Genomic DNA, 16,437 nt, shown 5'->3' with positions numbered 1-16,437 from the left:
AGGTGCAGGCCCCTTGGCTCAGTTCAGAAGCCCCGTAAACAACAGGTTTGGCGCAGAGGTCGTGCCCTGCCGCGGAGAAAACAGTGGCTGAGCCCACAACCTCAGGCCCTCACCCAGTCAGCTGCCTCCGATACTCCTTCCTCCTCCAATCCATCATTTAAACCCAAAAGAAAGGCACCACAATTCAACTACTTGCTCTACGCCGTTGAATTCACACTAAGACTAACATTCCCTGGTGATAACATGGTGTTTCCCTACGTTCCCTGACGTGGTGTTTTCATTTTCAAAGGGAAGCTTCTCGGCCATAAAGGATTTTTAATCTCTGACGGAGAACTTCTGGCAGGAGCCTTAGGAGCTCCCGTCCAGTGAGGATCGGAGTGGAAGGATCACCAGCCTAGGACACAGGAGACCGGCTTCTAGATCCTGCTCCGGCATTCAGTGCCCAAGGAATCTGCACCAAGTGGCTCAGGTGCTTGCACCTGGGTTCCTCATTGGTAAACGAGCATCGGATGGGTGCCCTGATGACTTCATGGGTGGGGGTACCGTGCCCTGAAGGGTGAAGCGGAGGTCACCAGCTGGAGGGGATGCAAGAGCAGCAGACACAGCACCCCCATGGGGAGCGGGCCGGCCTCAGGCCCCCCGTGGAGATGTGAGATCCTTTTGTTTTTCACAAGGCCAGCAGTCCCACCCAGGATCTTGGATCCGGGGGCCAGTGATGGCTGTTTGTCCCCCGGCCCTTTGCATTAAGGAAGATGAGCAAGAGCCGCCTTTTCTCACGGCCCCACTGAGAGAGCGGCCAACACTCAAGCAGCCCCCGGGGGCCGTCAGGGGCCTCTCTCAGCTTCCACGCACGGGAGCCCAGGCCACTGTCGGGTCGGGGCGGGGAGCTCTGGCACAGAGGCCAATGGGGCATTTGATCCATGTTTGGAAAACACTGGGGTCCCCAAACCCTAAAAGCCAGCCCAGGGGCCTGCCTTCTCGGAGCTGAAGTTGTCCAGCTGCGCCCCAAAAAATGCATCTCCCGTCTGTTCCATAGGCCAGTTCCAGGGGCCCGAGTGGTGGGTTAGAGAGTTGGGGGGGACAGGACTCGGAGCTGAGTTCTGTCACCCCCCTGAGAGGACGCGTCAGGACAGGCCCTCTGGTCCCTGCGTCCTATGGGTGGCTGGAGACAGCAAAGCCTGACCTGAGATTCTGATGGAATAAAAGCCGTGCTGTGCTTAGTTGGGGGTCGTGTGTGAAGCCAAGGCCTGCGGGGAGTTTCTGTGGACGTCCAGGGCAGGAAGTACGACCAGGTCCAGCAGTCACCAGCAGGCCAGCGTCTGCCACCCGCCATGCCGCCTCCCACTCTGAGGCCAGGGGGTCCTCGCTTTGCTGCAGCCCTTGTCCCTGGCAGGGCTGAGTGTCCGCTCCCCATCTTGTCCTTGTGTGAGGATCAAGGTTGCCAGGAGCCAAGAATGGCCCCCTCTGCACAGCCTCGGCACTCAGATGTCACTTACTCAGGCCCAAGAGGGGACATCTGAGTGACCGCTGGCCCACCAGCCATTCAGCTGTGTGGGGGGCTCTGTCATCCAGGGGTCGAGGTGCTTAGAAATCTGCAAAGCCCCACGTGGAGGCAGCAGAGACCAACGGCCAGGGTGACCCCACATCTCACTAGGACAGCCCAGGGACACACACTCTGCTCTTTGTCCCTGATACGCCTGTAGCTTGCCTCGAGACATTATAGGTCTTCTGCACCTCAGTTTACCAACATGAAAAATGGGGGCATGGACGACTAGACCATCTCTATGGTCCCTGGGCACAGGCCCTGCCGTCCTCGCAGTGGCCACGGGAGGACAGCACCTTCCCTCTAAGGGCCACCCCATGTGCTTGGCCCTCCCGCCTGTCTCGGGCGCAACCTTCCCTGCTTTGCTTAGTTTTTTATTAATACAAAATGGCACCAACACAGAAGGCCTCTCAGAAGTTTTCAGAAAATTTCTGGCACTGGTGAGAGGAACACCCACTGCCAGCGCCACGGAGCAGCTGACGGGCTGTGTCCAAGGGATGTTTTGTTTCTCAAAACTTTGAGCATCATGAACTTACGGAACCAATAACAGGACGTTGCAATTCCAGGTCTTGCTAAGGGGTCTTCCCAGCCTCTGCCCCCCACCCGCAGCAGTCGGTCAGGTGACTTTCTTCCCGCTGACAATGTGAAGCTGGTTTTGTGGCTGTTTAAAGAACAGAATTCTATCTGCTGCCCCTGGGGTAGGAGGCCCCAGCGTGGCCGGGCCCACAGGTGCACTGCAGCTGCCGGGAGAACGTTTTCAGAAAGCAAAGTTGACCTCAGCCATTTAGTTTAAAAAGTGAACATTAGCCCAAAAATAATAGCACTTGAAGCCTTTTTATTTGGGTTTTTGTTTTGTTTTGTCTTTAGTTACTTAACCCCATTCAGCCAAATTCCTACTCTGAGTTATTTGTAATAGTGACAGTGGGAATCCTATATTAACAGTAATTACACAGTTAAACCATAATATTTGCAGTTTCCGTTCAAGTTACGAAAATGTCAACTGATGATTGGAAACTTCCATTTTCAACTTTTCAATGCAATTAAAACAAACCGAACTAATATAATTGATTGTTTAAAAGTTGAAAATTTTAAATGCTGAAAAAATTCTAGATATATTTCCTTCCTTCTTTCTTTTGTTTTTTCATTTGCTTTATTTTTTTATTATTACAGAAGCAATGCTTGTTTACTGGCATTCCATAACAGAAAAAAAGTTATAATCTAACCCAGCCAGGAGAATTTATTATTTAAACCCTTGCTGTGGAAGCTTCCAGATCTCTTTGCACTCACACAAGTGCTCACATACACATGCACATTTCATGCCTCTTCCCATCTCCAAACAAATTCTCTGTGGTTAGATATTTAGGTAATATCCAAGTTTTGATACTTCAAAACTGAGCAAGTATAATTGGGTGAAGTTTACTAAAAAGTTTTAAAACTTTAAAAATAGCGATTTCTTTACCCTCAAGTGCTGGACAACGAATTCCTCAGTTGCCTTCCTGGGCGCCCTCCTTCCTCTTCTCTCCTAGAGGGGGAACTCTCTTCCTTTCCCTCTCACTGTCCCCAAGGGGTCTCTAGAAGGAGGTCAGGAGCAGGCCCAGGCCCTGCTACTCCAGGGGCTCCTGGAAGGCCCTGGACAGTGACAGAGGCCGAACTGTCCAGCTGGGCTGGCGGCAGGTGGCTGGGCCTGGGTGGCTTGGGGCCAGCTCCCTGGAAAGACTCGGTTCTCTGGCTCAGACCCTTCCCTCACTTCCTGCCGCCTCGCCTGCCCTGGCTGTCCCACCACCCCCTGCTCCCGCCTGCAGCCACTGAGCCTGGCAAGTACCTTGTCCCTCTGGGCTCACCCTCCCTGATCCCCCAGGCGGGACCCCCCCCCAACACACCCACCTCGGTGCACTCACATGGTGGGAACAGGGACCACCGGCCTCCGCCCCCGACCTTGACCTCCAGAAGGGGGTGCCAGTCAGAGCAGGACCTCAGACAACTGTCCGCACACGACGGCTGCTGGGGAATAACAGCGTGCTCGGGGCTGCAGGGTGCTTCAGACACCCAAGCTGCTTGTCCTCGCCATTTTTTCCTAAGTGCTGAAGGTAATGATTTTTCTGGACGCCTCAGCCATATTGATGGGAGCATTGCCTGGTCCTCCTCCCCACAGAGGGAGGTGCAGAGCGGTGGAGAGATGACTGGTGCAGCGTCCGAGACCTGTGTTCCAATCCTGGTTCTATATTGCTGATGAATTCTGGGCCTCAGTTTCCCCGCTGGTAACCGGAATCTGAGTCCCCAACTCATGGTGTTGCCATGAGGCTCAAGATGAGCCGAGATCCGTGGGAACTTTTGGGAACTTTTGAAGCACAACATAAACGTGGGTGACTCTTGTGAATAAAACGTCCCCAAGAGCTGGGTCCGTGCTCAGCCTGATTCCTGCCTGGGTCATCTGGGGTCCCCTAGCCTCACCATCTGCATTTGGAGCTGTGCTCCCGCCCAGGAGCCAGGGCAGGATCTCCTGGTGGCCCCAGGTGGCTGCAGTGAACACATGGCTCAACCGGCCCAGGGATCCAGTGGAGGGGATTTCTGGAGGCCACCATGATTCTACCCGATGGCAGTCCTTCCCTCCTGCATGACACATTCTTTCTAGAGCCACCCAGAAGCTCCATGCCCCGATCCAGAGATGAGCCTGCCCAGATAGAATCACAGAAGCAGTGGGCTCAGCTCTGGGATCACAGGGCAGGGCAAAACGGTGAAGAGGCTGCCACCGCCGTGTTACCTGAGAGAGCCAGGGTTATCCCAAGCTCATTGTCCGTCTCTGCGAACAGAAGATGGTCTGGTGGCCTCCGTGGTGATGTGGGTAGAGAAGCAGGTCCGTGCCCTATATTCAGTGCAGGGAACAGCATATGCAAAGGCCCTGTGGCAGGAACATACTTGGTATGTCTGAGGAACACTATGGCCAGAGCTCAATGAGCAAAAGGGAGAATGGTAACATGGTATCCAGAAAGTAGCCAGTGGCCAAATGATGGCACCAAAATTAGGACTTTGGCATTTGTTACAAGTGTAATGGGAAACCACTGGAAGGTTTTAAGTAGGAAACTGATGTAATTACATTCTTCTTTTAAAGGGAATAAATAGTAAGAAAGTAATAAAGAGCAATGAATACCCACGTATCTATCACTCACCTTAAGCAATACGCCATTACAGACACAAAGATTGTTTAGACGCACAATCTAACAATTTCCTTCTGTCCCTCCTCATCATGGATGCAAGCCAATATTCTGAATTTGGTGTTAATTACCTTTACTATGTATTAAGCCGCCTTAAAATTCTACAGTCATTTGTCACTTAACGATGGGGATATGTCCTAAGAAATGCGTCATTAGGCGATTTTGTCCTTGTGCAAACACCACAGAGGGCGCTAACACAAACCTCGATGGTACAGCCTGCCGCACACCTGGGCTAGCAGGTGTGTTCTGTTGCTCCTAAGCTACACACCTGTACAGCATGTTACTGTACTGAGTACTGTCGGCAATTGCAGCACAATGGTGAGTATTTGTGCATCTAAACGTATCTAAACATAGAAAAGGTACAGTAAAAATACAGTGTTACAATCTTATGAGACCACCATTGCATATTTGGTCTGTAAGTGATATAACTATTTGCAGTTTTCTTGAGACAGGGTCTCGCTCTATTGCCCAGGCAGCTCACTGCAACCTCAAACTCCTGGGCTCCCGTGATCCTCCTGCCTCAGCCTCCCTAGCAGCTGGGGGTACAGGCATGAACCACCACGCCTGGCTAGTTTTTTTTAATTTTTGTACTTTTTGTACAGACAAGGTCTTGCTTGTTGCCCAGGCTAGTTTCAAACTCTTGGCCTCAAGCAATCCTCCCCCCTGGGTCTCCCAAAGTGCTGGGATTATAGGCGTGAGGCCCCACGCCCGGCTTGTTCAACTTTTTATAAATATTATGCTATCCATTTTTCCTGCTGCTTGGTTTTGTTGCTCAACATTATGTTGGTAAATTTCTACCATGCTGATATTTCTAATTCTAGTTTATTCTCTTTACACTACATAAATGATCTGTAAAATATCCATTATTTTACATTAACCTGTTGACAAACTTTTATGTTGTTTCCTATATTTTTCAAGGAGAAGTAATGCTACTGTGAAGGTTTTTGTTTGTTATGTATATATGCAAGTCTCTCTAAAATAAATACCTAGGAGTGGAATTTCTGGGTCACAGGAGATGCACCTGTTCAACTTTACGAGGTCATTACCAAACTGCTTTTGGAGTGGTTGTACCTGGTGACGCTCCTCCCAGCACTGGGTGAAGATTGCGCCACATCCTCAGGGCGTTTGGTATCATCAGATCATCAAACTTCAAAGTTTTTGCCAGTCTGGGTTGTGAAATGGTATCTCATTGTAGTTTCATCATTGCCTTAATTACCACTGAGATGGAGTCTCTGCGTGAATTAACTTATTGATCATTCCTGTGTCTCCTTCTGGTTCATCTTTTTTTATGAATTTTCTCTTGTGTTGTTAGCTGTTTTCTTATTGATTTTTAGGATTTCTTTATGTGGATGCTAATTCATTCATTCATTCGGCACATTTTGATTATGTGCCAGATACTACTACTATTTTTCTTCTTCTTTTCCTTCTTCTTCTTCTCCTTCTCCTTCTTCCTCTTCCTCTTCATTTTTAGACACAGGTTCTCACTCTGTCGCCCAGGCTGTAGCGCAGTGGTGCAATCATAGCTCACTTCAGCCTCAAACTCCTGGGTTCAGGTGATCCTCCCAAGTAGCTGGGATTAAGGTGTGCACCACCATACCTGGCTAATTTTTCTATTTTTTGTAGAGATGGGGGTCTCAATATGTTGCCCAGGCTGGTCTTGAACTCCCAGGCTCAAGTGATCCTCCTGCCTCTGCCTCCCAAAGTGCTGGGATTATAGGCCTGAGCCCCCACACCTGGCCCAGATACTCTTCTTAGGTACCTGGAGTTTATTGTTCTTGCAGAGCTTACTGCTTTATGGCAAATTCCACATCTTTCTATGCCGTGAATTCCCTGAAGCAAAGCTTGCTTTGTGTTTAGTGACATTAACACTATTCAGTGTTGCCAAAGACTGCCAGACTGATGCATCCATTATAATATAATCCGTTATATTCATAATATAAAAATCCCATGAATCTCCCATCTAGTGGAGTTAGGAACCAATCACGATCATCACCTGGGTCCCTTATTTCACTGAGATTGCAAAATAATTCCTTCTGCACTTACCAGCTGGGATTCTTCCAAGAAGAACCTCCGTCACCAACTGCAGAGGGGTGGGTGAATGGTGGCTGCCCCAAAAGAATGTCCACTCAGAACCTGTGAAGGTGAATTTATTGGAATTAAAGGGTCTTTGCAGATGTAATTAAGTAAGGGTTTTGAGGTGAAATTGTCCCAGATTATCGAGTGGGCCCTAAATCCATGGCAAGCGTCCTTACAAGAGAGAAGCAGAAAGACACAGACAGAGAAGAGACGGCCGTGCCGAGATGGAAGCAGAGCCTGGAGCCATGAGGCCATAAGCCCAGGAACGCCGAGAACCAACAGACGCTGGAAGATGGAGGGAGGATCCTTCCCCGGAGTCTCAGAAGGGAACTTGGCCCTGCCAGCGCCCTGATTTCAGACTTCTGGTGTCCAGAACTGGGTGAGAATTAATTTCTGTTCTTCTAAGCCGTGAAGTTTGTGATCATTTGCTACGGCAGCCACGGGAAACTAATACAACCAACTGTGGAATTAATCTGAAATGCTTTTGTGGACAGGAAAAATAGGATAAATACTTGGTTTTTTCGCCTCTATTTGCCAATTTACAGAAAAATAAAGGGCTGCTCTAGCAACCTCCAGAACGGACCTGTGAGTTTCCTTTCATTTTTTTTTTAAGGATGATTATGAGCTCGTGCATGTCTATATAGCTGATGTTTCAATTCATTGTAGTCATTATTCTTTTCATGATATTGTTCTTTTGGATGCTTAAGTTGCCCCAGGAGCCCCTTAAAGATGGCCCCAGTGTTTTTTCGACATAACTCCAGGACTCTTAGATAGGTTTCTTGTTTTCTGGCTTAAAAAGCAAGATAGCCCAGGTTCATCGTACATAGTCTCACCCCAGATCTGTAACAAGCCATTTCTCCCAGGAGCCCTGAGGCCGGTAGTGGGAAATGGTGTTTAGAGACCACGGTCTGATTATAAGGGTGTTCATTGCTTCTAGGTGGTGGCTGCTGCTGGGTCTTTTCATTGACAGACCTAGGAAATTCATGCTTTTTAGAAAGAGAAAAGAAATTTATAAATTCATACTGATATTTCCAATTCAAATGTATGATTATCTAGCTTTTTAATTTTTGTTTGGATCTCTTTTTTTAATGCTGAAAATCTTGTTACTAAGGACATTAACAAAACTATGTAGGCATATACAGTAATAGAATATAGCAATTGTGCACTCACACGCAGAGTTTCGAAATAACAATACCAATGTAATTACTAACAAGATTCCTGAGTGCTGTTTAAGATTTCTTGGTACATCTTGTCCTTAGGATGTACCTCACCAGGTGTGTATGGTAAAAATACTATGTTTAAAACAACACAGAAATATCCTTCTCTGTGTGGTTTGTGCCATCAGATCAATGTACAATTATTCAATTGTTTTACTATATTCTGATGTTTCAAGTTAACTTGAGATTTAACTTTTAGGGGTTGCTTTTTCCCTTCTTTATTTAATTTTGTTTTATAATGATGTAAAACCCAAGTTTCCAAAGTCAAAACTACTAAACAAGGTGCATCCAGAAAACCCCACCTTCCAACCCCACCCTCCCCACTCTTTTCCCGGACAACTCCTTTTAGGTAACTCTTTTTATTAACTTTTGGTTCCTTTTTCTCTTGTTTGTGCCTGAAACATAAATAAATACTTAAATATATTCAGAGTTTCAACTTTTCATATGGCATCTGTAAAGTTGCATGCATACATACACATTGCCCTATACCTTGCTTTTTCCACTTAAAAATATAGCCTATAGCTGGGCATAGTGGCTCATGCCTGTAATCCCAGCAACTCAGGAGGCTGAGGCAGGAGAATCACTTAAAGCCAGGAGTTTGAGACCAGCCTGGGCCACATAGCAAGACCCCATCTCTAAAAATTAATAAAAATTCAATTAAAAATATATATGTAGCACCCAGAGGTTATTCCTTATGCAGTTCCCCATTATGTGAATTAGTCTGGTTTAGTCAACCAATCCCAATTGACAGACCTTTGTGTTGTTTCCAGTATCTTGCTATAAATAGAGCCATCATGAATGGCTCTTGGGAATAGAGTTTTGGGGTGAGAGGGCTGGGTCCCAGGATGCAGGCAAGAGTACTCCTGTTTGTTTACATTTCATTTATTTGTTTATAGTATCTCTCTCCAGACAGGAATGTAAGCTCCTTGGCCATATTGCCCACTGTTGTGTCTCCAATTCAATAGAAATACTCATTTCTGGTTGAAAAAATGAATCTTACGATGTCATTCCTCAGCTAAACCCCTGCAATAGCTGCCATTACCCACAGGGTAAAATCCAAACCCTTTAGTGGCACAGAAGGTACCAGTGACGGCCTGACATCCCCCAGGTACCACCCCTCCTCTCCTTGGTTCACGAGGGGACCCCCTTCTCAGCCTTCAAAACCCAGGCCAAGCACCAGTCCTCCCATGGAGGTTGTAAACATCGGCGTTCTGTCCATCGTAGGGTGACTGGTTATTTAAATGTATGTGCTGCTCTCTGGACTTGAGCTCCAGGAGCGTAGGAACCGTCTGTCCCTCCCCGGTCTCTCAACCGCCCGTACTTAGCACGGTGTCTGGCACATGGCAGGTGCTCACAAAGCTTGTTGAGTAAACAAAAAAGGAGACTTCTGTAGTTGAAAGAAGGTGGATACAAAAGGCTTGGGTTCAAATCCTGGCTTTTTACCCACTACCCGGGGGCCTTGGGGCAAGTCTGCGTCTGGGTCTCTTCTGTACACTGGGGATCATGCAGCGTCATCGGGGGTGGCCGTCGGGGCTAAATGAAGTCACACAGGGAAGTGCTTTGGGTATGATAAAGAACAGTGTGGAAGAGCAAAGTGGTAACAGGGCAGATAAAGGAGTTCAGAAGCAGACGTGAGCTCAACCAGGGAAGAGGAGGGTGTTATGGAGTGACAAGGGGGCAGTGAGGGTACACATAACTGACCAGTAAAAATAATGGCCACTCTGCTGGGCACTTACTAATCAAGCCTCAGCACTACAAGACAGATTATGCTGTCATCCCACAGGACTCACAAGTGGCAATGAGCACTTGAACCTGGGTTTGGTAGCAACAAGGCCCAGGTACCGCTGGACTGACCAGGGGGTCTGCAGGCCGGTCCTCTCTCCTCCCTCCCTCTCTCCCGGGAGCCTGCCTTCTTCCTCGTCCCTTGTCTTCCTTTGACGCACAGGGCATGGCCAGGACACCACATCTCCCCACTGACAAGAATCTCTTTCCTTTTTGTTGAGCTTGGTCCCAGAAACCCCTCCCACCTTGATCTCTGTGCCCTCACCTGTGTGTGTCCCCTAGGGTAAGGCAGAGAAGGGATATCTGAGCAGGTACAAAGGAACAGAAAAGAGAACATTTTAAATGGCGAATTTCCAAAATCATTTTATTACATCTCAATGCTAAAGGGAGGTGGGGCTGGTTTACAATTTACGCAGATCAGGGCGATGATTTCATGGGAGGGTAAGTCGGGCTCCATTGCCTTTAAATTTCTACTCCTATCGATTTCCGCTGGTGACATCTGACTCAAACCCCTTCTCATGCATTTAGACCATCTCACTTCCGTTCATGGACGATGGTTTCCCCCGGCTTAATCTGAAATTCAGCAGGTGCCTCAGGGGGGTGATGGGTAGGCAAGGTGTGGCTGCAGCGTGGCCTCCTCTTCCCGTCCTAGCTCAGGCTTCAGGCTACTTAAAATGCCAGCGTCGTCTTCTCCTACCTTTCTTCTCTTCAATAAATCTTCTCAAGTACGAGAGGCCGTTGTTGATCTTGCTTAGGTAAGACTGGAGCTCAGAGGCTAGAACATATTCTGCAAAAAGAAGAGTTAGTCAGAAAAGGTCAAAACTTGGAGGGTCCTCGTGAAAACAGAAAATGTGGCAGAGCCAGAGGCCACTCCCCACATCGTATTTACGGGAAGTATTTCTGATTCCTTCGAATGCCCTCCATGCTCCCATTCCACTGGCTTCAAGCACCTTCACTGTGTCTGACTTTGGGCTTGTAGCTTCCAGAATCCAAGGGGTGGCGTGTTGAAGAGGGTTGTATTCTTGGACCTGGATTTCCCATGCAATGCTCGGTGGCCCTTACCTGAGGGTATGTAGGTGTTTTCTAATAAATAAATTGCAAGAGGTCTGTATTTGGCTATTGTCTTGTTTTTGTAACTGACCTTGGTTTCTCAGATCATTCTTCCTTGATGGGTTAACCATATTCGCCAAGCTAGGGTGGAATTCTACAGAACTATGAGATGTGAGTCACGCAACTGGGGTGCCTGAGTCACGCAACTGGAGTGCCTGGGTCCAATCACTGCTGCACAGAAATCTGGGCCTGCAGGAAGGTGGGGCGAGAGGACGCCCAGTCCTCTGTTCTGTCATCAGCAAAAGGAGGCCACAATTCCGATCCCTTGGCTGGGGGTAGGGGAAGCAGCCCTCTTACTATCTACTGGGAGTTGAAGTAATGGCCCTAAACAGCAAGTCTCAGGAGGGAGGGCCACGGTGGACTCACAGGCAGATTGCAATGGGGGGCCCCAGGGCACGTGTCTAGAACGTCAGATCTCCCTTGTGAGGACAAAGTGGAGCGGCCCCTAGGGAAGGAGCATTTAGGATGTGGTATATGGGAAACCATCCAGTCTGTTGGTGTAGAATTTTATTAAGGAGCATGACAAATTCAGAATGGGGAGACAGATCGGTGGGTCTAAGTTCCCTTTGGTTACCCTGCTAGCAATTGGACCTGTGTAAGAGGACATCACTTTGGAAAAAGGAATTGTTGCTTTTACTATTGTCTATAGTATAATACAGGGAAATCATAATTATAGCTGACATCAGATTTTTCCTCTCTTAGTATGTATTGGAAGAATAAAGTGATATAAGAGGAAACAGTAAGTGAACCAGGAAGGAAATATGGGGAGAAAGTCACAAATGGGCCTTTATTGGGGGTGGGGGGTATGGAAATTTCAGAGTTTTGAAAGACACATATTAAGGTAGGGTAATATTGAGTGGGCAATACTGATTGGAGACCAATTCCATTGTATCAGAGGATGTAAAAGTGTCAGGAATGGTTAACAGAAATAGATGGCAAAGACAAGGGATCCTGGGAATGCGTACAGTTCACCACAACTTTACAGAGGAGCAGATAAAATAAAGATGGGAAGGTTGCAGAATATTGACATTTTTGTAAACACATAAATGAGGTGAGCCAAGAACAGAGTTGGAGCCTGACCCAGTGAATTAGAGGGTGCAGTGGAGGCCAGACTGCCCAGCCTACTTCCAGCCCCCTGTGTCTGGGGCTTGAATCTTGAGCAGACACAGTAAACAATCTGTGGTCTAGTTAACCCCACCCTGAGAGAATGTATAGGAGGAGTTAGACGTGTGTTTGCAATACAGACCAAGAAAAGTGTGTGGGAAATTATTTGGGTTGGGTTTAATAAGGTTAACTTGAACCCATACTCTTATGAGAGCTTCTGGATGTTGTCATCTTGATTCTCCTACTATCTCTGGCCAAGACCAGGGAGGTGATAAATCACGTAGTTGTCTATCCTTATTGTCTCCTTTGCTCTACTCACTGGCATCACTGCCTGGACTGGGAAGGTGAGTCTTCACCCTCTGCCCAATCCCTGTCTGGGTTGGCCATCTGGGCCTCCTGCCATTGAGATGACTCTGCTTCTTGTACTATTTTCAGAGAAGACGGGTCCACCCAGAGAAGGGAGTAAAACAGGAGTTGACAAATTGCAAAATATAAACAAGAGTTGATCTCACTCACCCTGATTAGAGGGGTACACAAAGTTGGCTTCCACTACTCTGTGGTTCAGGGGCTGGGTCCTGCGATAGTCATTCTGGATAGTCTTGTTCTCGTGATCCAATAAGGAATTTTCTAGCCTCAAAACCTGTGGACAATAGGAGGTGAATTATGGAGGTGAAGAGGCACTGGGCAACTTAAAAATGTTTAGTTAACAACTGGACTACATCTTGGATTTATGTAACCCTTATTAATAAAATAAGAAGATCTCAAGTCCAGAGGAGGTTCTGGATACTATGTGCCAGGCATTATTTCAGAACATATCTACCCATTCATTCTTCCAACACGTATTGCACACATCTCTTTTCATCTTTTCTACAAGTATTTGGTCAAAAGTAGAAAGGAGGCCAGGCACAGTGGCTCACGCCTGTAATCCTAGCACTCTGGGAGGCCGAAGCGGGTGGATCGTTTAAGCTCAGGAGTTTGAGACCAGCCTGAGCAAGAGCGAGACCCAGTCTCAACTAAAAATAGAAAGAAATTATATGGATAACTAAAAATATATATAGAAAAAATTAGCCGGGCATGGTGGTGCATGCCTGTAGTCCCAGCTACTCTGGAGGCTGAGGCAGGCGAATCGCTTGAGCCCAGGAGTTTGAGGTTGCTGTGAGCTAGGCTGACGCCACGGCACTCTAGCCCAGGCAACACAGTAACACAGTGAGACTCTGTCTCAAAAAAAAAAAAAAAAAAAAACACACAAAACTAGAAAGGAGAGAAAGAAGTAAACAGAAATATATCAATTGTTAGGCTCAATTTTTGTTTTTCTGAAAATGTCTATAATTTATCTACATCCTTGGAAGGCATTTTTGCCACAGGTACAATTCTATGTTGGCTATTTATTTTCCTCAGCACTTTGAAAATATGGTACCATTGCCTTCTGACTTTCACTGTTGCTGTATTGAATTAACTCTTGGTCTAATAGTACTCTTTTCATGTTAATCTGTCTTTTCTCTCTGACATATTTTTAAATATTCTGTATTTGATAGTTTCACTTAAGCATTTAGTGCAGAGCTTCATATATATATATAAAAAGATATATACGTATTTTATATATACACACACACAAACACATACACACACAGAGGGAGAGGAAGAGACGGAGGAAGAGGGAGATGGGGAGGGAGAAACTGAGACATTGGGAGTCTTGAATATATGACTCAGTACCTTTCAACTCTTCCTGAAAATTATCAGTCAATATTTTGTCAAATCATGCCTCCTCCCTATTGTGCCTCTCTTCTCCTTCTGGGACTTCAGTTAGATATTTGTTAGACATTTCCACTGTACTCTCTGTGTCCCTTTACTTCTTTTTCATATTTCCGTCTCTTTTTCTCCTTGTGCCTCATTCTAGATAATTTACTCTGCTCTGTCTTCCAATGTACTAATTCTCTCTTGAACTGTATGTAATATGTTTTTGAATCTATTCATTGGATTGGTTACTATTATATCTTTCCATTTCTATTTTCCAAATTCTATTTGGGTTTCTTTTTCCAAGTCTGGTTGTCCATTCTTATACTTTTTTCTTCTTTCCTCATATTTAAATCTCTTATTTCTTTATACATATTAAACATTCTTATGTTAATTATCTGATATTTCTGATTGATCTGATATAATTATCTGAAATATTTATAGGCCTGATTCTGCTGGCTTTCACTCATAGTGTCTTTTTCCTTGTGTGTTTTGTGTTTTTTTTTTTTAATTGAGCTAATTTCAGGTAACTTTATTTGTGAAAATTCTTCTAGATCTGCATTTAAGGTGCATTTTTCCAGAGATAATGTACATTTCCTTTTTTCAGGACGCTGGAGCACTTCCAGCCTGGTTGGCAACATTTTTATGTGTGGGTGTCCTTGAGTAGGGGTCTTGTTCACCTTTTCCTCAAGTAAGGAAATGAAAAGTTTAAGAAAAAGAAATATTTGTTCCTGAGGAAGAATATCAACTCAGAAGGAAATGTCAGCTTTGCCTTGCAAGCTTAGTAACATTTGTCCATTTATTTAATTCAACAAACTTTTGTTATGTACCTGAGCTATGCTGGGGGACAAAAGACGACTGACATGGCTCTTCTCAAAAGGCTACAGGCATTTTAGAATGATAACGAGCTAACTATGAAGCTGTCCTTCTTGCATAAAGCCATTTAAGAAGTTAGAATGTAAGCCCCATGAGGACAGCAATTTAGTACATCAAGGACCTAGAACAGTGCCTGGAAAGAACAGCACTCAATAAACATTTGCCTTCACTGTGCGACTCCTCTCCTATGACTTGAATCAGGCTCCAGTCCTTTCACTGCATTTGCTGTTGTTGAGTTCCCTCCTGCCTCAGTTTGCCTATCTCTACCACAGCAGTGGGAGGATCACCCATGGCTATATAGGTGAGGCACGGTAGCCCTGTGCATGGAAAAGGCCGTCGGAACCCCAGGAGTTAACACTAGCTGGGATTTGGGGAGCACTCTTGTTAACCGGGCAGTCCAAAGGGAAGCTTCGGCAAAGCGATGCCATGCATTACCTGGGCCTTGGAGAGCTTGACAGAATCTGCCAACACAAACCAGTGGACATTCTCGGTACAGGGAGGAGTGGTGAGTGATCCCCGGTAGCTGTAGTAGCGCTGGAGGTCCTCCGGCAGCATGTCCCTAACGTCAAGGCCGCTCAGAGTTGTGCTTTGTCCTAACCAAGGAGACAGGAGGGACAGGAATGCAGGGGCCGCTGCGGCCCCTGGGAGGACAGCTCAGGCCCCACCATATTCAAATCCCCTGATGTAAGCAGAAGAACACAGAAGCTGATAATTGGGAAACATTTCCCCAGCGTACGCCCTCCTGGGAGGGGTTAAGAGGAGAGACTCTGGGGACAGCCACCTCGGATACCTCCTCCTGGCTGAGTGGCCTTGGCTGGGTGCTCGCTCTGAGGCTGTTTCCTCGTCTGTAAAAAGGGGGCAATCAACACAATTGCTGTGAGCGGAAAGGGGAATAATGTTTAGAAAGCGGCTGGTACATTGAGCCGGTCCACAGGGAAGTGGCCGTAGTGTCGCTGCCATCATCACTCTCACTGTTATCAGGGAAATGAATGACCCCTAGAGGCTTCCGGGTAAGTGTCCTCAAAGAAAGAACAAAATTCCTTTGTTTGGGCTCCTGTAGAAGCAGGCGGGTAGAGGTTGGAAAGGCAGAACCAGAACCGAGCCAGGAGCCACGGCTTCTGGCCCTGAGCGCCTGCTGCCATGCCCAGTGGGAACCCAGCTCAGCCACAGCTGGGGCGTGGGGACAAGGCGCTTCCGTGGGTGTCTGAGGCTCCCACAACAGTCACACCCATTCCTACTCCAGAGAGTGACTTGTTTTGTTCACGTCAACCACTCTGAGCCCCTGAGCCCAGCATGAAACTACCAAAGCAACATGGAATGGAGTTAGATTGTCTCTCAATTTTCCTGAGCACTTTTGCCTTTTTTTCTTTCCTTTTCTTTACAATTTTTTTTTTTTTTTTAGGGACAGGGTCTCACTCTGTCAACCAGGCTAGAGCACAGTGGCACAATCATAGCACACTGCAACCTTAAACTCCTGCTCTCAAGCGATCCTCACGCCTCAGCTTCCTGAGTACCTGTGACTACAGGTGTGTGCCACCACGCCTGGCTAATTTTTTAAAAAGTTTTGGTAGAGATGGGGTCTCCTCGATATGTTGCCAAAGCTGGTCTCAAATTCCTAGGCTCAAACAACCCTCCTGCCTCAGCGTCCCAAAGTGCTGGGATTACAGGTGTAAGCCCATGCCCAGCAGTTCTGTACTTCTTAAAGGCAAAGATAGTTTTGAAATATGCATAAATAGGCTTGTTCAACCAAGACCATAATGTCCAGTAGTACATAATCCCACAA

The 16,437-nt window shown here is 46.8% G+C and overlaps 1 protein-coding gene across 1 annotated transcript in view; it reads right to left on the bottom strand.

Annotated features, from left to right (window-relative positions):
- Positions 1–465: 465 nt before the first annotated feature.
- CA6 (carbonic anhydrase 6) overlaps positions 466–16,437 on the bottom strand; it is a 32,733-nt gene continuing 16,761 nt past the window's right edge. Inside the window, 6 exon segments of the mRNA XM_069478230.1 lie at positions 466–575; positions 10,528–10,617; positions 10,781–10,857; positions 10,859–10,892; positions 12,561–12,684; positions 15,090–15,247. Of these exon segments, the coding sequence (XP_069334331.1) occupies positions 466–575; positions 10,528–10,617; positions 10,781–10,857; positions 10,859–10,892; positions 12,561–12,684; positions 15,090–15,247 (593 nt within the window).

The sequence above is a fragment of the Eulemur rufifrons genome, chromosome 8 (assembly GCF_041146395.1).
Source record: "Eulemur rufifrons isolate Redbay chromosome 8, OSU_ERuf_1, whole genome shotgun sequence".
Lineage (NCBI taxonomy): Eukaryota > Metazoa > Chordata > Mammalia > Primates > Lemuridae > Eulemur > Eulemur rufifrons.
Note: the sequence above shows the minus strand (reverse complement) of the source record. Positions and strands in the feature narration are given on the sequence as shown.